This window comes from Pseudophryne corroboree, chromosome 5, assembly GCF_028390025.1.
Source record: "Pseudophryne corroboree isolate aPseCor3 chromosome 5, aPseCor3.hap2, whole genome shotgun sequence".
Classification (NCBI taxonomy): Eukaryota; Metazoa; Chordata; class Amphibia; order Anura; family Myobatrachidae; genus Pseudophryne; species Pseudophryne corroboree.
This window is the reverse complement of record NC_086448.1, coordinates 115,143,633-115,168,192: the sequence shown is the minus strand read 5'-3', so window position 1 is coordinate 115,168,192 and position 24,560 is coordinate 115,143,633. Positions and strand designations below refer to the sequence as shown.

The 24,560-nt window shown below is 44.1% G+C and overlaps 1 protein-coding gene across 1 annotated transcript; it reads left to right on the top strand.

Annotated features, from left to right (window-relative positions):
* Positions 1-13,579: 13,579 nt before the first annotated feature.
* SPMAP1 (sperm microtubule associated protein 1) lies at positions 13,580-23,378 on the top strand. The gene is made up of 3 exons (XM_063924800.1): positions 13,580-13,935; positions 16,035-16,134; positions 23,163-23,378. Exons 1-3 carry the CDS (start codon positions 13,669-13,671, stop codon positions 23,318-23,320), a joined length of 525 nt encoding a protein of 174 aa, XP_063780870.1. The 5' UTR covers positions 13,580-13,668; the 3' UTR covers positions 23,321-23,378.
* The last annotated feature ends 1,182 nt before the right edge of the window (positions 23,379-24,560 follow it).

Sequence of the window (24,560 nt, the reverse complement as noted above, 5' to 3'; positions counted from 1 at the left end):
TCGCAAAGCGGCCAATTATGGAATGACTGCGCATGCGTATGAACTGCAATGCGCATGCGTGTCGCCAAACAGCGACAGGATGGTGAGAAAATTTTGACTGCTAGACTTTCGCAAGGTGATTGTCTTAAAGATGACTGGAAGTGTCAGGAAAAACCAGGGCCGTAACTAGGGGGAGGCTAGGGGGTCACGTGCCCCGGGCGCCGGAAGGAGGGGGGCGCTGTGAACTCTGCACGGCTGCTTTGGCCTTACTTTGAACCTACACCCTGGAATAACAACGTATTGCGTCCTTCCTGATCTCCCTCCAACTGAGAAGAGCGCAGCTTCTGTCCGGCCTCCACCACCAATGCTGCTGGAACTGCAAGGCATTCCATCTGAGCATAGCGCAAACCCTGCCCGGCCTCTTCCTCCAGCACGCTAGGTAATTTCACCATCCGGGGACGCTCAGATCACTACGGCCTCTACAGTGGCTCTCCCTGATCGACTCTGCACACCTGCTCCCAGCATTGTAAAGCCGGAGCCACGGTAATCAGTGCAGCTGCACTGAAGCTGGACGGGGAGAGTTCCCAGCTTTGGACACTTGCCTGGGACTTTGCTTGGTCTAGTCTAGGAGCAGACCTGTTCTTCCAAGAACTCCAGAAGGTAGGGAAAGATAGGGTCTAACTTCACTGCTGACTGTAACATCTATTGGGCTACCACAATGGATAACACCTACACAAAAAAACTCTGTTTTATGTTATAAAAATATTTTTACTAACTACCATTATTTTTTAAATGTGCCATGAATCTTATACATATATAAAATATAGTGCTCAAACGTCATTTTTACATTATCCAACTAACACTGTGTAGAGTATAAACAGTCTCTACTTAAGGATGAGGATCAACTTAAAAAGACAGTAGTATCTTCAGCTCACAATGGGACAGCAGGATAACCTGCCACCCCCGCCCCTCTCTCTCTCTCTCTCTCTCCCATCTCTCCCTCACCTCTCTCTCTCTCTCTCTCTCCCATCTCTCACTCTCTCTCCCATCTCTCCCTCACCCCTTTCTCTCTCCCCCCTCTCTGCTTCACCCCTCTCTCCCATCTCTCGCTCACCCCTCTCTCCCATCTAATGTTAATGAGGGGTACTAATGTGCAGTGTAATGAGATTAAAGTTGCACAACTGCATGGCCTAATTTGAATCCTTTTTTAACCCTTAACATTAATTTTCCTAATTTTTTATTGTATTTATTTATTTATTTATTTATTAATTTATATTTTTTTACTATTATTTTTTCTTTATAAAAATTTTTTTTTTTTTGGGGGGGGGGGGGAAACGCAGGCGCCGCGTTCCCAAGCATTTCTGGGACGGTGTGTGACGTCAGCTCTGGCCCCAAACAGGCTATTTGTATCGCACTGCAGGAGTAAGTCCTGGGCTACGCACAGACTGGGAAAATCATTCGATGGTGAGTGAGTTGTGATCGGATTTGCAGCTGTCCGCTGGCTGATGAAGTTTTCTCATGGCATACACATGCATTCGCACACTTGCACGGGGCGGGTTTTCACTCTCTCTGGCCGGCGACTATCTGATCGCAGACCTCTGCAAATTTGCAGCACATCAATCAGGTCTGAATCGGGCCCATTGTAGCCAGATGCCCTAGGAGAAGGAGGCCCGTGTGCAGGCTCTGCCTGGGCCCCCTCCTCTCTAGCTGGACAGCGATGTAGCTCTGGGCAGTAGAGTCCCGAGGGGACCCTAGCGCTGTCTCAAAGCCTAGAGTGCATGCGCAGATCTCCAGGAAAATGGCACAGCAGCTATTTTCCCAGTGATTTTCCTACTGCGCATGCGTGAAACACAGGGAAAATGGCATTGCGCCATTTTCCCAGTGATTTCTGCAGTGCTGCTACTGCGCCATGCATACGTGCCAAGCAGAACTGCATGATTCTGACCGTTCTGGCTGAACCTGGATGGGTAAAATGGAACAGGGATTTCTAACATGTCCTAAAGTAGTAGTGTTTACTAGAAGCCATAATAAGGGGATGTTCTGGCAGAAGCACTATACATTGCTGGACATAATGTGCCACTAACCTGTACCCCCAGTGACGTTAGCTTCTGGCTCAGCAGGAACAGGATTAGCTGTTGTGCATATAGAAATATAACCACATTTAAGAAGTGGCACATATAAGACAACTAGCAATTAAATAAAGTAAAAGGATGAGAAATTGGTAAACAAAAATTATAAATAATTGTTTTACTGTATTTTATTTTTCTGTGTTTTTTTTTTAAACATTATTACTTAATTCTATCTTCTCTCTTTTACCACATCTTCAGTAACCTTTACATTTAAAAAATATTCATAGTCTCTTTTCTCTACACCATGTGACCTTGTGACACCATAAAGCAGTGATGTCACAATAGGCCCAACAGCAAGCAGTGATGTCACAAAAGGGCCCAACAGCAAGGATTCTTTAATTTCTCTGCATAGAGAGCGACGATGAAGTCTACTTTTACTTTCCTCCTGCTAATTTTGGCAGGAACCCTTATGAAAATCTCAGATGGACAGGAAACATCAGTTAGTCCACTGAGTGACAAGGCTGAAAGGAGTTTAAAAAAGATCATAAACCTGACCGAGAAAGCGAAAGCTACCGGGCAGCCTGACACAAACATGAGAGAATTATTTCCAGCTCAAACTCTCAGGAACAGACTGGAGAAAGAGGCAATGCCTGAAAGCCGCATGCCTGATAGTGGGGAGCCCGACACCGACATGGAAACGTCATATCCATCTACTTCAGAAGGGGACACCTGGAAGCCAGATCTTATGCCTGGGATGGGCATGGCTTCTGATAGGGAACCCAAAACAGATAAGAGTGAGTCAGATTCAGTTCCTTCAGAGTGGGACGATATGAGTGAGTCAGATTCAGTTCCATCAGAGTGGGACGATATGAGTGAGTCAGATTCAGTTCCATCAGAGTGGGACACTCAGGAGAAAGAGCTCATGTCTGAACGTGACCTGAGGGAATCCTTTGAGGATCTGACAGAAGACACAAAAGCACAACGTTTCCAATGCACTGTCATCATCTGCGTTGTTGTTGTCATCTGCTTGTTTTTATTTACCGCAGTGGTCCTGGCCGTTCTCTATTTCGACCACAATTTCCAAGTCAAATTATTCACCAGACTGGGATTTACAAGATCCAGGCAAGATGTAACGGATGTTGATATAGAAGCTGGCAATGCTACCAACCCGGCATCATTGGACTGAAATGTGTATATGTTTATCACAAACTTCTGGATTTGACACCATGCTCTAAAGAAACATCTGATAAGTCGGCTCTTTTCCTCCAGTCTCCGGCTGAACCCTATCGCTAGCCCTACACACTGCTTCCGGTCAGTGCTTAACCATCAGCCTTAAAAATCTGGGGATTAGGGCTACTGGCGACACCCCATGTAAAAAAAAAATGACACTAGGCAGCCACCTCACGGGTGTGTTGGAAGAGCTGCTAAGCTGCTAAGTATTTTTAAAATGTTGACAGTTACATCAAATTAATTGATAACTTAATAACTTGAAAATGTAAACCCGGACAATGCCAGGTACTTCAGCTAGTAAATCTATATAATGTGTCAGTATTAGGGATGTAGGGACCCACCTGATAAAGGTTTACCTTGCCATGGTAGGTGGGTTCGCAATTCTTTGGCCAAACGTGCTAAGAAACCATATTATTAATCCATTTAAAATTGTAGAGTTTAGACTCGGCTGAATTCTGCCGATATTCCTTGATATTCCCTGATTTTCCCTGCAATCCTCCGGCCCTTTCACTTTTTTCTCCTCTTCCCTTGTTCTATTTTTCCTTTGTTTTCAGGAGTATTTTCCAATTTTCCAATAATGTATATGCTATTTGCTGTGTGCGAATACTCCTGTATATTCCTGATATTTCTTACATTAATAAAAATAAAAATGATTGTCTTTAAAATTGTAGCGTTTATTATAATTATTCTGATTATCAGTATTTTCAGGTGTCGATCGAATAAGGCAAAAGGGTGTGAAGTACCTTTGCTGCTGCGTTTCAACACCGGCAACAGCACCGGATCTCACACCCTTCCCAGGCTGAAATCAGAGCCAAGTTACACAAACTGGAGTATATGTGTATATATTGTACACTTGCAGGTGAGACTCCTGTCTGGACTAGCAACCCACCTGCCCTTATCTGATTTTCATTAGTGTATGGTCCTTGCATAGCAGTCTACCCATTAGAATGGGTACTATGAAAGGTAAGTCCTGGATAAATTTATATAATGCGTCAGTATTAGGGATGCTATATAAATATATACTGTATGTGCTGCAGTTGTTACTCAGCATGATCTACTTGTTGATGAAAATGAAAACACAACGATACTTTTCAGGTCTTATTCATGTATTGTGATACTCACAAGTGTATCCCTATAAGTGGCCACAAGAAACCTTATTAGAAAATGCATGTAGCCATAGGGATCATTGGGCCAATGTATGGGAAATGGCACTTTTGAATACATATACAGTATCACTGGCTTCTTGTTTTTATTTTTTGCAAGCATATACAGTTACATCATGAGGAAAAGAAGCAAAGCACTCTGGGAGATTGGGAGATTGCTGCTATTTCAGGGTATCTCCTTGAAATTCAGGGAGGGTTGGAAAGTAAGGGTTTAATTAATGTCTTTTTTTTTTTTTACTTAGAAATGTGTTTAGATATGTGTCATTAGTGTAAATAGCCGTCCGTGTTTTAAATTTTTTTTTTTATTTAGGTCTCACATACAACACGCCTATCTGAAGTAGGGGCCTAATTCATCAAGGATTGCAGTTTCTGCTAAAAAGCAGTTACTGCGATCAAATAGTTGCCACCCCGAAACAGAGAAAATGCCCATTGCAGAAATTGCAAATGCATCGTAATATGCGGGCTGATTGCAAAACCATACGCAATCACTGAAACATCACACATTTTTCCTATTTGTGCCAGGCAAGGTTGTCCACAATTCTTGCTACACAAAAGGCTGGAAGTGGTCAGCGCTGACGTCAGAGGCACTCCTTACAAACGCCTGGGCACGCCTGCGTTTTCTATAGGGAAAGAGGCCCTAGACTGCACACCCTAACTGATAGTAATGAAGGTGCTACCAGCTGAGACCTGTCGTGCTGCACGCAGAGAGAGAATGGCTGCCCAGGCCCGGTGCTACCCGCTCAGCAAAGGGATGCAAAGCAGGTAGGTGCCAGCCAGGAGATGCTCTGCATCCTCGCTGCTGCACCGCCCTGGCCTGTCCCCTCTGCTGCTGCTGCCGGCTACTGTGCCTGAGGCTGTTACTGTCATGTATGACAGGCAGCAGCCAGCGCCGGCAGCTTAAAGCCTTCCTTGACCCCTCCTCTCGTGACAGTTATCGGTCGAAAGGGGCGGTGCTACACAGAGAAAATGGGGCGGAGCTACACAGGACCACTCCTTCAAAGCAGGAGCCCGGCGGCAGCTGACTCCGTTGCCTCCCAGAGTTCTGCCTCTGGCTTTACTAGGTAATACACTTGCAGCTTATCCTACTAACTTAATAGCATTTACATTACAGTAATGTGTTACTAGTACCTACAAAATAGATCATACCTCCCTACTGTCCCGATTTTCGCGGGACAGTCCCGTGTTTTGGGGACTGTCCCGCTGTCCCACACGCGGGCCACAGTGTCCCGTGGTGGGGGGGGGGGGGGGGCAGTTGGGAGGCTCTGTCTCTCGCTGCCCTGCTTAGCAGAGCAGCGGTGAATAGACGCTGTGCTCAGAGCGTCTATTCACTGGAGTCAGAGAGAGAGGGGGCATGCCAGCGGCTCACAGAACGCTGGGCATGCCCCCTCAGTGACGAAAATGGGGGCGTGGCTCGCGATCGCGGGTCCTTTTTCGGGAACGCACTCGGCTTCGCCGCGCGTGTGTCCCTCCTTCCAAGAAAGAAAAGTTGGGAGGTATGTAGATACATCTGCTTTTTGATACAATACAGTATAATCTCTCATGCAAATATGGAACATGCACACACCACATTAGTTTTTAATTAATTTTGTATAATTTTGCACAGGCACTGACATCATACACACTGTTTATTCAGTAGCGCTTTATTCTGTTACACGATAACAGCAAATTCACTTCTTTATTTGTATTATTTTACACAGCACCTTTTCCTCTGCCAGTAACAGCGGGTTACCAGTGGAGGTCGGGACACCCTCGTTTGCCTGGATACCAGATGACATCACTTCCTGGTCACCTGGCCCAGGAGCTTACCGGAAGTCCTGTCCGAGGCCAGCTCCCGCCGGACAGCAAGGCAAACTTACAGACACAAGAATACTTATAAGGTGAGATTGTTGCACCGTTATGTTTGTTTGGTTCACAGCATACAGCCTTGAAAAGAGCGCCCTGTGTGGTGCCTGAGACATTGGCAAGCTATGCCATTATGGAATTTATGATTCACTAAAGCTTTACTTTTTTTTCACCAGTCCTTTGAGTGCCGCCTGGTTCTTACATATTGAGAGTGGGGAAAAGACAACTCCTCTCTATAGGACCACACACACATATACACATATATATATATATATATATATATATAGATATATATATATATAAACAACCATATGACCGGCACTCAGCTTACAAGTCCAACCGCCCCGGTGCCTTCCGTGGCTGTATGCCGGAATATGTGTGCAAATCGGTGGCACTCCTAGGGACCTTCTATAATTGAAATAATGACAGAGACTGCGCCCTGAATTGAAGGTAACGTTTCAGCTGTATTTCTGCTTTCGTCAGACCAAATGAACAAGATACATAATACAAACATTTATACCCCACTCCTCACCTCGTGTCACCTGCTCCACGGACTAATGCGCCGGCGCGGGTGGATGACGTCATCACAATCACGCTATACACTAGACTCCTGACCCCTGTCCTGCACCGGTCACCTGACACCTCACCCTCTGTGATTCTCGGCCCGGATCGCAGGCGGGGGTGGATATCGTCATCACGTACCAAACGTGCGATGCGCTCCCCGTCACTGCCGTGCCATGGTCACCTAGGAGACAAACATAACAAAACAAAAAAGTGACATACCCACTTAAACTAAGTGAATCAAAGCCAAAATTATGCATCCCATTTAGAAACTTTCACATGATCGTCATAATAATAGCCTTATTACTTAATTCCAAAATGGAATATAATAAATTAATATATCCACCCCACTTGAAATGCATAGTTAGTATGAACGTCACATAAATGTTGAAACCCTTAAGTCTGTAACTTGAAACATCTATTACAATATACCCTCATAATGTGACTACCTAACTGACAGTCTTCATCTACGGTAGTTAAATGTTCTCTATTTACAAGAAGCAATTCAAGGATAGCTGCTCATTCAAACCCGCTAGTGCCTGAGTATTCAAAAAATGAATCCACCTCGCCTCTCGCTGTAATAATAGCTTGTCTCTATTGCCACCTCTGATGGATTCCGGCTGTTGATCTATGATCTTATATTTTAAACTCGCTAAATTATGTTTATATTTGGCAAAGTGTCTTGCTACAGGTTGTGACTGACTTTCTCCTCCTAAAGCAGCTCTGATGGCCGACCTATGCATCGCCATTCTCTCTCGAAATTGTCTCACCGTTTTCCCCACGTAAAACAAACCGCAGGGGCAACGAATGAAATATATCACATGGGTGTTCGTACAGGTCAGAGTTTTATTGATCTTAATAAACCTCCCTGTATGTGGATGCGAGAAACCTGGTCCCACCTCCATGTAGCTGCAAGTTGTGCAGCCCATGCACCTGTAGCATCCAGGCTTCTTACTGAGAAAGGTTTTTTTTTTGGGGGGGGGGGGCATTCTTATAGCCAGAGATATCATTATGCACCACCAGATCTTTTAAATTCTTATTTCTAGTATAACTAGATAATAGTGATTTCTGTTTCAAAACAGACAAATCTTTATCAGTGGTCACTACTGGCCAGCAATCTTTCACGTGCCTTTTCACCTCCCTACTCACCGTTGACCATCTTTGTACAAATGGAATCTTATTCTGCATTATAGTGGTTTGTATAGCCTTCCCTTCTAATACTCGTTTCCTATACATGCTAAGCACCTTAGCTTTAGTCTGCATTAGTTCCGACCAATCATATCCCGGCATGTGAAACCTGGTCTTTCTCAGATGCAGATGCGGAGAGCATCAGGTTTAAAGAGGATTTGGCTACGGCTGGGGGCATGGACAGTAATGATCTTTTATTTGTAAAGTTATTACGACTGCATAAGAAGCAGGTTGATTTTTATATGCACGGTGTCACTTTATCTGATTACCACCGAAACCGCCAGATACCACGTGGATTCAGAGTCCGGAACATCCCGACGATTGGCAGACATAACATTGAGTTCTGCCGTAAATGGATTGGAATTTTAAACAAATGTAGTTTGGACCTGATCCTATTGGTAATAGAGGAGTCATCCCGTGAATTTAATTTATTGAAGGAGATGACGGCAACGTTTGAAGCAAAATACGCTGCCACACTTAAGGCGGATGTGGACAACAAGTGGTTGGAGAAATTAGCCAGTCAGGTGGAGTCGTATAAACAAGAACTAGTGCAATTTAAGAGACAGAAACTGAACACGGTCCAGAAGGATTACCTGGAGGGAAGAGTGTACAGTTGGGTAAATAACCCAGAAAGGGGAGCGCAGTCCAAACGCTATAATAAGTACAGAGCCCGGCGGGGCCCTTATACAGATACCTCAAGTGGTGAAGGTACATCACAGAGTGAAAGTGAGGCCACAGGCGGAAAGCGGGGAGGCAAGCCCCCTTTAGGGGTCAATACAAGGGCCATGTTGGGCCCAAAAAAAGATATTGCACAAGGCGAGGTAAACAAAACCAAAGGCTCCACAAAGAAAGGACCGAAAGCCAAGAAGACAACAACATAGTATTTAATTTATCACAGCGAGTGTTAACTCCAGATGAACTTTCGGTTCTGAATAAGGGACTGTCGTTCATACCAGTATCCACTTTTGAAGATTTTCAGTGGAAAGTTGACTCGTACAAAGTGAATAGAAGATTGCGTTTACAAGAACATTTTGCATATAATTTGAATCCTGTGGTGGGGAGCGATCTCCCTATGAGTCTTAGACCTGCTTCTCAGTTTGATCCCCAGAGTAGTAATGCGTCTCTCAAATGTTTCGCCCGTGTGTTGGACTCTAAAGTTAGTGAGTCAGTTAAGACACAGAAACATCATTTTGATAATCTTACTAAAGGCGAGAGGGAGGCTTTACATACTCTGAGTAAGGATCAACAAATTGTAATCCGCCCTGCGGATAAGGGTGGGGGGATTATAGTTCAGGATATACAACAATATAGAGCAGAAGCATATAGACAATTACTAGATACTACAGTCTATAATCAGCTAGGGAAGGATCCTACTAGTAGATATAATGATGAGTTACATCAGTTGTTAATAAAAGCAGTCAGAGATGGGTTTATTACTAAAGTTTTAGCAGATGCTTTATGGCAGGACTGCCCGGTGGCACCGGTTTTCTACACCATTCCAAAGGTGCATAAGAATGCCAGGGTGCCACCGGGACGTCCGATTATTTCTGCAAGGGACTCTGTATATTACAGAGTCTCCCAATATATAGACCATTACTTCCAGCCGGTCATCCAAGCTCAACCTATGTATCTAAAAGATACAACCTCTCTAATTACAAAATTGGCGGATTTATCTGGGTTAGCCTCTAATAGTGTGTTGTGCACTTTGGACGTGGTAAGCCTCTACACCAACATCCCTCATGATAGGGGTGTGGAGGCTGCCAGAAATCTTTTGTCTACAAGCACACTATATGCAGGACCGGATTTGGCGTTTTTCCTTGAGTTACTTAAACTTACGCTCATTCGAAATTATTTTTATTTGACGGGAAGTGGTTCAAACAGAGACAGGGATGCGCTATGGGCAGCTGTGCCTCCCCGGCCTTTGCGAACTGCTTTATGTTTGAAATTGAGAAAGGTTTATTTTTTTCAGATCCGGATATTGCGAGCAAGATTTTATTTTTTGTTCGTTTTATAGATGATCTGTTTTTGATTTGGTCAGGAACACAAAATGAATTTGAAACTGCATTATCTAAAATTAACCAGATGGATGAGAACATCAAGTTCACAGCATGTAGCAGCACACAACAGGTTAATTATTTGGATGTAACAGTGTCTATGAGTGAGGGACAGATCCACACTAATTTGTTCAAAAAACCTACTGACAGGAACACACTGTTGCATGCCTCAAGCTTCCATCCACCCTCTACTAAATATAGTCTGCCGTATTCCCAATTTTTGAGGGTCCACAGAATTTCAGATAATTTAGTTAACACTGAAAAAGAAATCCAGGAGATGGCCCTCAGATTTAAATCCAGGGGATATGATTGGTCGGAACTAATGCAGACTTAAGCTAAGGTGCTCAGTATGGATAGGAAACGAGTATTAGAAGGGAAGGCTATACAAACCACTATAATGCAGAATAAGATTCCATTTGTACAAAGATGGTCAACGGTGAGTAGGGAGGTGAAAAGGCACGTGAAAGATTGCTGGCCAGTAGTGACCACTGATAAAGATTTGTCTGTTTTGAAACAGAAATCACTATTATCTAGTTATACTAGAAATAAGAATTTAAAAGATCTGGTGGTGCATAATGATATCTCTGGCTATAAGAATGCCCCCCCCCCCGCCCCCCCCCCCCCCCCAAAACCTTTCTCAGTAAGAAGCCTGGATGCTACAGGTGCATGGGCTGCACAACTTGCAGCTACATGGAGGTGGGACCAGGTTTCTCGCATCCACATACAGGGAGGTTTATTAAGATCAATAAAACTCTGACCTGTACGAACACCCATGTGATATATTTCATTCATTGCCCCTGCGGTTTGTTTTACGTGGGGAAAACGGTGAGACAATTTCGAGAGAGAATGGCGATGCATAGGTCGGCCATCAGAGCTGCTTTAGGAGGAGAAAGTCAGTCACAACCTGTAGCAAGACACTTTGCCAAATATAAACATAATTTAGCGAGTTTAAAATATAAGATCATAGATCAGCAGCCGGAATCCATCAGAGGTGGCAATAGAGACAAGCTATTATTACAGCGAGAGGCGAGGTGGATTCATTTTTTGAATACTCAGGCACCAGCGGGTTTGAATGAGCAGCTATCCTTGAATTGCTTCTTGTAAATAGGGAACATTTAACTACCGTAGATGAAGACTGTCAGTTAGGTAGTCACATTATGAGGGTATATTGTAATAGATGTTTCAAGTTACAGACTTAAGGGTTTCAACATTTATGTGACGTTCATACTAACTATGCATTTCAAGTGGGGTGGATATATTAATTTATTATATTCCATTTTGGAATTAAGTAATAAGGCTATTATTATGACGATCATGTGAAAGTTTCTAAATGGGATGCATAATTTTGGCTTTGATTCACTTAGTTTAAGTGGGTATGTCACTTTTTTGTTTTGTTATGTTTGTCTCCTAGGTGACCATGGCACGGCAGTGACGGGGAGCGCATCGCACGTTTGGTACGTGATGACGATATCCACCCCCGCCTGCGATCCGGGCCGAGAATCACAGAGGGTGAGGTGTCAGGTGACCGGTGCAGGACAGGGGTCAGGAGTCTAGTGTATAGCGTGATTGTGATGACGTCATCCACCCGCGCCGGCGCATTAGTCCGCGGAGCAGGTGACACGAGGTGAGGAGTGGGGTATAAATGTTTGTATTATGTATCTTGTTCATTTGGTCTGACGAAAGCAGAAATACAGCTGAAACGTTACCTTCAATTCAGGGCGCAGTCTCTGTCATTATTTCAATTATAGAAGGTCCCTAGGAGTGCCACCGATTTGCACACATATATATATATATATATATATATATATATATATATATATATGCACACACACATACATATATATAGACAGCGTGTCGGCGCCACAATGGTTATTGGAATTCTTAGCAGAAAAATATGATCAACGTTTCAAATTTACTTCATCATCAGGATGAAACGTTGATCATATTTTTCTGCTGTCTAAGAATTTCATTATCTGTTGTACCGCCGACATGCTGTCAGTACATTGGACCTCATGCCAGAGGATCTCCAAGATGGCATCTATGACTTTTATACATAGCTTTGGGAGTGCTGCCTTTATGTGTATATATATATATATATATATTAGGGCCTATTAAGAATTACTGCCTCACAGCACTGAGGTTGGGTGTTCGATTCCCGCCATGGCCTTAACTGTGTGGAGTTTGTATATTCCACCCATGCTTGTGTGAGTTTCGTCCGGGTACTCGGGTTTCCTCCCACATTCCAAAAATATACTGGTAGGGTAATTGGCTCCTGACAAACCGTAACCCTAGTGTGTATGTGTGTGCGTGTACATATGGCAGACTAGATGGACCGAGTACAGTAGTTCTTATCTGCCGTCAAATTCTATGTTTCTATGTTACGGTGGCCATTATGTGTAAGGGGCGCTACTATTGTGGACATTATATGTATAATTGACACTACTGTGGACATTGGGGGTAATTCTGAGTTGATCGCAGCAGCAAGTTTGTTAGCCGATGGTGCACCTTCAGTGCATGTGCGCTGTGGGCAAGGCACCATCGCCACACATCTAGTTACGGCTCTGGTATATGCCTCCTTCACTATCAGGTACACTGTTTCCCTAAGTACAGAAAAATGCAAAAATTGCATACATTTCTGAGAAAACTAGAAAAACTGTTTTAATGCTTATGATTTATGGCTGACTGTGTGGCCAGGTGTATGCTGCCATGATGATGGGCCTATTTTTATGTGGAGGCCTGGAGCTGGAGCTCCGTCCACCCCAATGTTAATCTGGCCCTGCTGACGTGCCCGGGGTGGACTCTTGCAGCGCACAGCTCTACCATATGCATTTGCAATGCAAACATGTTCCAGCATTCCGGCCAGTATTGTAAAATAATCACCAGGAAGACTGCTGCTGGCCTGTGGCTCCTAATGCATTGTGTGCAACGCTGTCTCAGCAAACCTTGGAGCACTACACTCCCTGAGAATCAGAGTGCTGTGTCTGGGGATGCAGCCTCACATCACCATTCAACCATCAGTCGCAATGTGCGATGTTTACAGACACCAGCCAGCCTGCCTAAGCTGAAGCTCACTCAGACTCACCATTCGATCTGGACACCCAGGTCCTATAAGTCTGCCCCCGAGGACGCAGACCCTGGGCCCATAATGCCGTCAAAATGTGCTGGATAACACCCCGATCTGCCCCCTGAGCGCCGCCGCATGTCAGTCATGCTGTGGCTGAGAGGGGGCTGCGACATCACAAGACCCACTATGCACTTGTGTAGCACGGGGCTTGTGTCTGCGTAGACCCACAAACATTGTATTTGTACGCAAACCATGGGGTTTGTGCACAAATATGAATCAGGCCCGTTGTCTCATATTGTTACAGGTTGGGTTATAGATCCTCTGTGTATGTGTGTTACTCAGGAAACATTTACAGAGAGCAAAGTGTAATTGTCAGTATGAGAAACATGTATTTGTGTTTGTGTGTGGCTATAGCAACCCATCCTGACTTTCCCTCTGCCTCCAAATGACCACTGTGATTACTCAGAAGGCAGAGAGATATACAAAGCTCTGAACATTTCACTTTCCAAGCTGGTCCAATGGCGGCGTCCGCTGGGTCTCAGAGGAAAATAAAATTAAGCTATTTAAGTCGTTTTGCACCTTCCCCATCTTTAGCCGAACTTCTGATGAAGGAGAAAAGATTTGTTTTGGACAGTGTGGCAACTGAAAGTATTGCAAAGGACTACAGCTTCTCCTTACCAAAGCTTGGCTCTGTTATCCCACCATACAATGCCCAGAAGGACCCTCATGTTACCGGATATTTCCGGAACAGACCTGTGCCACCTCTGCTGAAGAGGACAGGACAGGTGAGTGTTTAATATGACCTCTCTATACTGCCAATTTTCCAAGCCCTTGTGTGCTGTGTGCATAATGAATACAGGGGTCCATGTACTAAGGATTGGAGAGTGATAAAGTGGAGAAAGATAAAGTATCAACCAATATGCACTTAACTGATATTTGTCAAAACCAGCCTGTAACATGGCAGTTAGGAGCTGATTGGTTGGTACTTTATCTCTCTCCAAGACTTATTACCCCACAGTTTCCCAGTCAGTGTTGTGTTCAGTACAGCTGTAGCTTATTCACTAAGACAGGCTTTGTCTACCTCTTGCGCTATTTTTTATTTTATTTTTTTATGTTGTGGGACTACAAGTTCCAGCATGCCCTGCTTTTTAGGTCATAGAAATTTAGTTAGCTAAGCTACATTTTTTGAGCTTGATAAATGGAGTTATTTCATTATCCTTATAGGGGTCTATCGGGATGACAATAAGAGCTGGTAACTAGGTAAATGTCGACAAAATCCCTTATTTCTATGGCATTAACACTTTAATCACTTTAATAAATTGGACAAATGTAATCAATAGCCATTCTGTTGGGAAAAACAAAGATTGCTCAAGATGTCTGGCTGATTGCAGTTTAGTAAATAGATTATTAGGGTCTGATTTTGAGTCGGCTGGAAAGTGCCGACATGCGAGCACCCACGGCTGCCAGATTTCCTGCATTATGCTAGTATCCATCCCCCTATGTGAAATCCTTGCGCACGCCTTCCTCCGTAAGCATCACTCCGCCTGCTGTATTTTCATCCAGAGTCTTCATTATTAGTAGTAACTATCACACTAGCACCCACCCCATGCTGGCTGCAAGCGTTCCTTCTGAGACAGTCTGCCTGAACGACTATAACACTCCTATGATACTCCCACGATACGGATCTGGACTGTGCATCCACACGATAATCGCTCAGTAATGGAGCCAGCTATCCACTCTTGTGTCCTGTCAAGGTGCCTATGCATCGATGAGTCGAATGCGCAGTCCGCAGGATGTGTCCACTTTTGGACTTCTGTTTGCCTCAGAATCAGACCCACATGACCTAATGAAATGATAATATTTAAAAACAAAGAGAGAAGAGTCAATGCCAGTAATTTTTCAAGGAGATTTCTCTCCATCCAAAGACTAAATAATGGTACATTACTCTAAATAATGTAAGTTTTCCATTGCAATCCATCTATTAGATTTGGTTTCTGTAAGTTAATATAATCATGAAAACAAGTACAGGAGTAATGGGACACAAAATATAATCACTGATGTCAATATTTGCTTTCTACTTATATGAAAGGCGCTAGCTATTTATGCCCAGCTCTTAAATAGCACAGTACCGCTATCAAATGGAAGATCAATTTAGAGCCATAGGGAGAAGTGTGCGAGTGGTACTGTCACCCAAGGTGCAGTGTCTTGGGGGCAGCACCATTGCTACCCCACAGCACCTGCATCTGGGTGACAGGGTGCCTGGAACTCTCCACATTTCCACCTCCTGGTGGCTTGCCCCCTCGTGTGATGTCACATGTTCCTCTGGCACCTGAGTAACTTTCCACGATTTTCAGGTAAAAAGGGTTTAACAAATAGTTCCCTGTGTCTTAAGAATGGGCACTGAGAGTTCCCTGCCATTATTCATCGACAAGATTTATTTTAAAAAATGGTACCACTCACTAAAGGCAATTTTTTTTAAATCATCCATAGGAAATATAATGTATGTTGTGCACAGTGGTTTCTGAAGCAGAAGCTTTAAAAATAATATTCCATATTGACTTTCAGTAAACTTTCAGGCAAGATGTGTGGTGCTCAGCCCTTTTACAATAAATGAGTTGTGTTGTGTAATTCTGTTGGTGAGCATGCGGTGTGTTGTTGTTATTCTTCATACAAAGTAAAAAGTAGACCAGACTCCATTTCAGGACACCAGACAGGAAGTATGGCAGACATACTTAAAAGGGTAACAAAAAACGTAACCGTGTTTTAATGAAAAATGTTCAGTTTAAAGAAACTTGCTGTAATAAAAAACAAAGAAAAGAATGTGACACAATATATGTGTATGGCTATTTCACATCACAAATAAGGAACTATTTTGATTTTCTAGTCAAATGGAGGAACGTCAATCCATGGTGAACTAGCTGACCGTTTCCAGTATAAAGGTGCAGCCGCTCTTTACTTACTAACCAGGAATAACTGTGGAGCAGGTACAGTAGTTTATTATGTGGTACCCGAAAATGCATTTGTTTGTTTATGATGTTGAGTAAATAGATTATCACAGGGCCTAATGTTATTATGTACGTTTCTGCAACTGGAGGGATTGGCTCTTGTTCCAGCTCTTCACTTCAGCAGCATTCGCTATACAGTACTTCTTCCTTTCCTAGCAGAGAAATAAATATCACACACACACACACACACACACACACACACACACACACACACACACACACACACACACACACACACACACTAATCAGATCACAACTCCACTAGTGAGGTTAAGGTGGGGCACGTGACTTGCAATTTAAAGAGGTTTAGGGCCAAATGTAATAGAATGAGAGGATTTGGTAAGGTTTTGCAGTTTTTTTTAAAGTGGCAATCATTTACACAAAAAGAAACAGAGAAGGATTGGACTTGAAGTGGCGCACTTAAACATTAAATTGATACATAAATTATAACTTTTATTAGAGTATATTTGTTAAAAAGACCTGTAGCTGTGAAATATTAAAACCAAAAACATATAAATTGACAAAACAAAGTGTGATATGTGTGAATAAAAACACACACTATGCTAACTGTGTAGTGCTACACATATATAATATATTATAGGTACTATGACCCTTGAATCAAATTATATGTGTTGTTAGGCTGAGTGCACAATGGCGCTTTGAAGTCACTGATCAGTTGTACTAGATAGGCTTACTGAGGGTACTGTAAAGTGCAATATTCCAATAGAAAGCTCCCCCTCAGTTTGGGCACTGTGACCCCTCACTTATGTGCAATCATATGCTTGTACAGCTATGAGTCAGTGTTTATCCTCACTAGTGATCTCAATGTAATTAGCTGTTCTCAATCAGTTTACAGCAGGTAATATCTGAAGTCCGTATCACTTTAAGTGAATAATCTGTTTGGGCGCTATGACCCCTCACTTATATGCATTCATATGCTTATACAGCTATGAATCTGTGTTTCTCCTCACTAGTGATCTCAATATAATTGGCTGTTCATTAATCAATTTACAGCAGGTAATACCTGAAGTCAGTGTCACTTTAAGTGAATGATAATTGATGTTCACTTATATGCTTATACAGCTATAGATCAGTGCTTCTCCCCACTAGTGATCTCAATATAATTAGCTGTTCTCAGTCGATTTACAGCAGGTAATTAATAAAGTCAATATCACTTTAAGTGAGTAATCACAATGTTCATTAGTGATATTGTTAATGAGAGACACTGTAATGTCCAAGAATGCATATAAACTGACAGTTTTCCACAATATTCACTACTATTATAATGGAATATAGATCATAGCTGTGAGGCACAGGGTTTAGTGAGCTGTTTGAATATTGCACTAATGCCGTACACTGGAACACTCCATCAGCTGTTAATAGCAGTATATCCTAACTAGCTGTTTTGTAATTATCAGCTGTGTGATGGAAACCTATATATCAAATAAACAGCATTTAACCTGAGTAGCACAAAAACATTGCTAGATAATTGTTCTATACTTGTAAAGTAACAAGCAGTGCTGTAGAGATGTCTCAGCTGCTACATTAAGCAGTGTATCTTATGGGCCCTACTCACTGGCCGAGGTGCCCGACGGCCGATACGGCCGACGAGCGACCCGGCGGCGGGGGGGGCAGTGACGGGGGGAGTGAAGCTTCTTCACTCCCCCCGTCACCCGCTCCATAGACGTGCAGGCAAATATGGACGAGATCGTCCATATTGGCCTGCATGCACAGCCGACAGGAGACCAGCGATGAACGAGCGCGGGGACGCGCATCGTTCATCGCTTAAGTCTCCACACTGAAAGATATGAACGAGATATCGTTCATTTATGAACGAGATCGTTCATATCTTTCAAAATATCGGCCAGTGTGTAGGGCCCATAAGTCTTGCTACAATGTTGCTAGTACATGCAGCTTGCTGAGTCATATGTGGTTAAATAATCCTCTCAGTGCAGGAAAGCTTGTGAGCTCCATCAGTGTCATGAGGCTTCACAATAGCCAGCTCAGCTTTAGTATAGATCTCGCTCTATTCCTAACAACACAATACATTTAGCACATTGTTATTATACACAGCAGCACAGTGTGACTCGCCGACACGTGTTTCACAGTTAAGTTTTTTCAGGGTCACAGTGCCCAAACTGAGGGGGAGCTTTCTATTGGAATATTGCACTTTACAGTACCCTCAGTAAGCCTATCTAGTACAACTGATCAGTGACTTCAAAGCGCCATTGGGCACTCAGCCTAACAACACATATAATTTGATTCAAGGGTCATAGTACCTATAATATATTATATATGTGTAGCACTACACAGTTAGCACAGTGTGTATTTTTATTCACACATATCACACTTTGTTTTGTCAATTTATATGTTTTTGGTTTTAATATTTCACAGCTACAGGTCTTTTTAACAAATATACTCTAATAAAAGTTATAATTTATGTATCAATTTAATGTTTAAGTGCGCCACTTCAAGTCCAATCCTTCTCTGTTTCTTTTTGTGCATAACTATATATTGGAAACAATATATTCAATGGCAGCACTCCCTATATAATTAAAATATCTGATATAGAATATAACTAGGGGTTTCCTTTGTTCTAATTTGGAACTTTTCTATAATATGCTAGTGCAGTAGTATCCCTTTCCCTTTTCCTGCTAACGTACAATCATTTACACAGCAAGATCAACCTGGTTTTGCAGTGTAAATGATTGCCAGTTTAAAAAAAAAACTGCAAAACCTTACCAACTTTCTCACTTTCTGAAACTCTCTGTTACATTTGGCCCATAGTCTTTATCACAGTAGCAACAACTGATATGTCAGAATTCAGTGACGTCTGTTAAGCCTACAGCACTCTACACCTGCCTTTACTCCCTCCGGGGCATGCGGGGGAAAGTAGGTCCAAAATCATCCAAATCCTCAGTGGATCCCACATCTTTCAGGGTATCACAATTTGACACGAAAACTGCTGATGTCAATTATTTAGCTTCCTTTTTTGATTTCTGTCCTACAAGGCCACATATTCAGCAATATGGCATCTGCAAAATAAGAGACCCAGTAAGCTGAGACAGGGGAGGTAGAGGAACTAGGGTACATTGTACATTCAGGGACAGAGATTATAGGAGTTCTCTAGGACACAGTGGGACTGAGATGGATAGTACATATGTGTCGGTTTAATGTTTTGCCCTCCTGCAGCTCAGTAGGACTTATTATATTTACTAATATATTTTAGCCTTTATACCAGCTGTCACATTTAATGCACCATAACTCCTAACTGTCCCAGCTACTAGGTAAGTATGCTACACCTAATCAGGGCCGAAACTAGGATTTTTGTCACCCGGGGCAAGGTAGTCATTTGACCCCCCCCCCCCCCCCCCCCCCCAAAAAAAATGTTTTGTTTTTTTTACAATAAATAAATAAAAAAATAAAAAAATTAAACAATTTAAAATAAATAAATAAATGAATAAAAATATTATATATATATATATATATATATATATATATATATATATATATATATCTCTCTTTCAGAACTTTTTTACCTGAAAAATTGCCTTTTCTAAAATAAATTTCATATCCAGGAAAAAGTGTCCCCATTTTACACAGTACGACAGGCAAGTGTCCCCATTTTACACATTGCGGCAGACAGGTGACCCCATTTTACACATTGCGGCAGACAGGTGTCCCCATTTTACACATTGCGGCAGGAAAAAGTGTCCCCATTTTTCACAGTACGACAGGCAAGTGTCCCCATTTTACACATTGCGGCAGACAGGTGACCCCATTTTACACATTGCGGCAGACAGGTGTCCCCATTTTACACATTGCGGCAGGAAAAAGTGTCCCCATTTTACACATTGCGGCAGACAGGTGACCCCATTTTACACATTGCGGCAGACAGGTGTCCCCATTTTACACATTGCGGCAGGAAAAAGTGTCCCCATTTTACACATTGCGGCAGACAGGTGTCCCCATTTAACACATTGCGGCAGGAAAAAGTGTCCCCATTTTACACATTGCGGCAGGAAAAAGTGTCCCCATTTTACACATTGCGGCAGGAAAAAGTGTCCCCATTTTACACATTGCGGCAGACAGGTCCCCATTTTACACATTCCGGCAGGTGGTGGGGAGAGGGAGGGAGAGAGAGAGAGGGAGGGAGAGGGGCTGACTTACATTTGAAGCGGTTCTCGCCGCTCTTCAGCCGCCTCTCCCTCCTCGTCTGCGCGGCTCCCCCTTCTCCCTCCTCCCGAGTGCCCAGCTCGGGGGGCGGGGTTTCGTGGAATGACGCGTTTGCGTCGTGACGTCACGACGCAATCGCGTCACTCCGTGAAACCCCGCCCCCCGAGCTGGACACTCGGGAGGAGGGAGAAGGGGGTTTCAAGTACAAAGAAGTGCCGCGGCGGGCGCCCCCGCCGCAAGAAACGGCACTAGCGCATAGGGAGAGGGTGTTAGGGGGTCTCGGCGCCCCCTCCAATCCGGCGCCCAGGTCGTCTGCCCCCCTAGCCCCCCCCCCTAGTTTCGGCCCTGCCCTAATCCCTAACCTCCCTAACCTTCCTTTCCCGTAGTTTAACCCCCCCCACCTTCCTCACCCTCACCCACAACCTAACCCTAACCCTTTATGTCATGGGGTCTCTATGCCACGGGGGTCTGTCTCTAAACATAGGGGTTCTGTGCAACAAAGCTTACTCTGCATTGTGGCTGGTCACTTTGGGGGAGATTTATCAAACCTTTGAGATAGATAAAATAGATAAGTTGCCATTAACAACCATTCAGCTCCTACTGTCATTTCATAGACTGTGATATAAATGAAAGAACCTGATCTTTATTTTATCTCTCTCCAAGGCTTGATAGTTCTCCGCTTTTTATGGTGGACTGGGTGGAGCTCACTATACAGAATGAATATATATATATAATGTTTGGGGGGTCTCACAACAAAGCTCATTATTCCTTAGCTGGAGTATCAGGTTACACTCTGCCCCTCGGATACAGCTAGCGCTAAAAACTATTGGCACAGGTGGTTCAAATTTAAGACAATGTTTAAAGGGCTCCCCGTGCAATGTGATTGGTTGTTGTTTAGTGCTCAATTGTGTTAGCAATGCTATCTGTTTAAACTGGCTGCATATGGGTTCTGTTAAACTCAATAGATTAATCATGATGGAAGCGTGCTGGTGTCATTGTGTGTATGGGTTCTGAAGAGACAGGAGAATGGGCCCCACAACATGTGTCATCTGCTAACCATCAGGTTGTGTGCTGTGTGCTCACTGCTCACTGAACAGTGTCAGTCACTGGTCAGTGCATCTTGCTTTATAAACACTCTATGGCCATGTGATCACAAATTATTGCTGCATAAACACTTAGGGGTCTATTCATGAAGCAGTGATAAGAGTGGAGAAGCGAACCAGTAGAGAAGTTATCAGTGGCAACCAATCGGTGTTGAGATAACAGTGCCGTAACTAGACATTTTAGTGCTGTGTGCAAGATACGGCATCAGCGCCCCCTCCCTTATTCAAAATAGGGTCGGCGCGTGCCACACATTATGGCAGGTAGAGTCCCCTTTTACACATTACGGCATATGCATTGTGTGCAGTGCTAGATACATATACCCCCAGTGCCAGGTACAGATATGCCCCCAGCACCAAGTACACATATATCCCCAGTGCCAGATACACATATGCCCCCAGTGCCAGATACACATATGCCCCCAGTGCCAGATACACATATACCCCCAGTGCCAGATACACATATACCCCCAGTGCCAGATACACATATGCCCCCAGTGACAGATACACATATGCCCCCAGTGACAGATACACATATGCCCCCAGTGACAGAAACACATATGCCCCCATTGCCAGATACACATATGCCCTCAGTGCCAGGTACACATGTGATGCCCCCCTGTTAATTTGCCCACAAACAGCACCATATACCCCTGCTCTAAGAAGGGGAAAAGCTGAACAGAGGGATGATTGTTGGTGTCTGCTAACTGCAGCTTATCCTGCTGCCCTAGACTGCAAGAAATTGGTAGCAGTGTGAGCATAGCATGCACGTGGGGATAATCTAGGACACTCTCTAATGCGCCCACTTTACAACTGCTCGTGGCCCCAGCAGGAAGCATCCGGGGACCCATGACTGTGCTGATATATAGAAGGGCTGCTGAGGACCGTTAGAGCGTTGAGGAGACGACTGGCAGGAAAGAGCTGCGCTGTGTGTGGCCGCGTCGTCAGGCTCGGGAGTATAACTCGCCACAGTACTGACCTGTTCCAGGCTAGACCTAGCAGCGGCCGGTGATCCAAAGAGGGGAAGTGACAGCCCACGGTTACATCCGGCCAAGGTGACGGTGGTGACAGGCAGAGCTACTCCGAGGGGCGGACCTGAGGCGGGACCTAGCAAGCAGTGAAACCGGCCTCCTCCCAGGTGACTGTCTGGATCAGAGGCGGAGACTGGGAGGCGGATTCGTCAGTGAGATTCACCCATCGTACCACTTAAGGCAAGTGGGAGGAGCGGCTGCAGCTTCTACACTGTAAGTGCACCAGGAGCAGAGAGGGAGCGATCACGGCCAGCCAATGTGAAGGACAGGGACAGCTGCAGCGGCGCCGCCACCAATTACATAGCGCTGTAGCGGCTCCCGAATCCCCCTCCCTCCTCCTCCACCCCTGCCCCTGGAGCTGCTCCTCTGCTCTCTGGCGGCAGCACACACACAGGCGGCTTGTAATTAGCCAGTTTGACTCATTACAATGCTGCTGACTTTACGCCGAGGATGCGGGCAGTTGCGCCCTCAGGGCAACTGCGCTGTGTGCCAAGCACCGCTGGCACATACGTAGTTACAGCCCTGTGAGATAACATTTAAAAAGTGCATTCTATAAAATTATACGTAGCAGCTGATTGGTTGCCATGGGCAACTTCTCCACTGGCTCACTTCTCTACTCTTTCACTGCTTCATGAATAGACCCCTTAATGATATGATCAGGTTATTCTGTATAACCACCAACGTTTCTCTCATGTCCCAGGTCATTCTGCAGAACACATCAGCGGCCACGGCATGTTCTTATCTTCTATCAAACCTGTCATTGGCTACAATGGACTGTACGGGTACAGAAGGAACACCCCATGTCTCAGGAGAATGCCCTCCCCATTTGGAATTGTGACCCAGTCAGCAATTTACTAAAAAAATAAATAATGATTTGTGTTTCCCGAAATATACAAGCAGCTATTTGCCAACTCAATACATGCAGTGTTATCATTATCACTAGACAATATTGTCATTATATAGCTAGAAAGGTTTATTGACTTTTACGGTTATTGGAATATGTTTCAATATAAAGTCATATTTATCATATAGTCTACAGTGTTCAAATATATGGAGGAATGCAAGGTAGATTCTCTGGGGCTGATTCAGCGGTGGACACAAATCCTTGTGTGACTGTGCCTTTGTGTGCAGCGCTACTGACAAGTTATCCTGCAGCCTCTGTACAGAGACACCCACCAGCTAAGTCTCTGCCGCTTGCATGCAAAACAGCGGATGCACATTGGTTGCACCTGCTCTATGAATGAATATGTCTCCTATGTGAGTGGTTCAGGGTCTCTGTACACAATGAGCGCCTGAAATTTTTCGGGTTTTGTGTTTTGGTTTTGGGTTCGGTTCCGCGGCCGTGTTTTGGGTTCGAACGCGTTTTGGCAAAACCTCACCGAATTATTTTTGTCGGATTCGGGCGTGTTTTGGATTCGGGTGTTTTTTTCCAAAAACACTAAAAAACAGCTTAAATCATAGAATTTGGGGGTCATTTTGATCCCAAAGTATTATTAACCTCAAAAACCATAATTTACACTAATTTTCAGTCTATTCTGAATACCTCACACCTCACAATATTATTTTTAGTCCTAAAATTTGCACCGAGGTCGCTGTGTGAGTAAGATAAGCGACCCTAGTGGCCGACACAAACACCGGGCCCATCTAGGAGTGGCACTGCAGTGTCACGCAGGATGTCCCTTCCAAAAAACCCTCCCCAAACAGCACATGACGCAAAGAAAAAAAGAGGCGCAATGAGGTAGCTGTGTGAGTAAGATTAGCGACCCTAGTGGCCGACACAAACACCGGACCCATCTAGGAGTGGCACTGCAGTGTCACGCAGGATGGCCCTTCCAAAAAACCCTCCCCAAACAGCACATGACGCAAAGAAAAAAAGAGGCGCAATGAGGTAGCTGTGTGAGTAAGATTAGCGACCCTAGTGGCCGACACAAACACCGGGCCCATCTAGGAGTGGCACTGCAGTGTCACGCAGGATGGCCCTTCCAAAAAACCCTCCCCAAACAGCACATGACGCAAAGAAAAAAAGAGGCGCAATGAGGTAGCTGACTGTGTGAGTAAGATTAGCGACCCTAGTGGCCGACACAAACACCGGGCACAT

Excerpts from the sequence above, each read along its gene's own strand:
- SPMAP1 (XM_063924800.1), top strand. The coding sequence starts at position 13,669 with ATGGCGGCGTCCGCTGGGTCTCAGAGGAAAATAAAATTAAGCTATTTA. Across the intron at positions 13,936-16,034 it reads TGCTGAAGAGGACAGGACAG|TCAAATGGAGGAACGTCAAT; the intron begins GTGAGTGTTTAA and ends TTGATTTTCTAG. Across the intron at positions 16,135-23,162 it reads CAGGAATAACTGTGGAGCAG|GTCATTCTGCAGAACACATC; the intron begins GTACAGTAGTTT and ends CTCATGTCCCAG.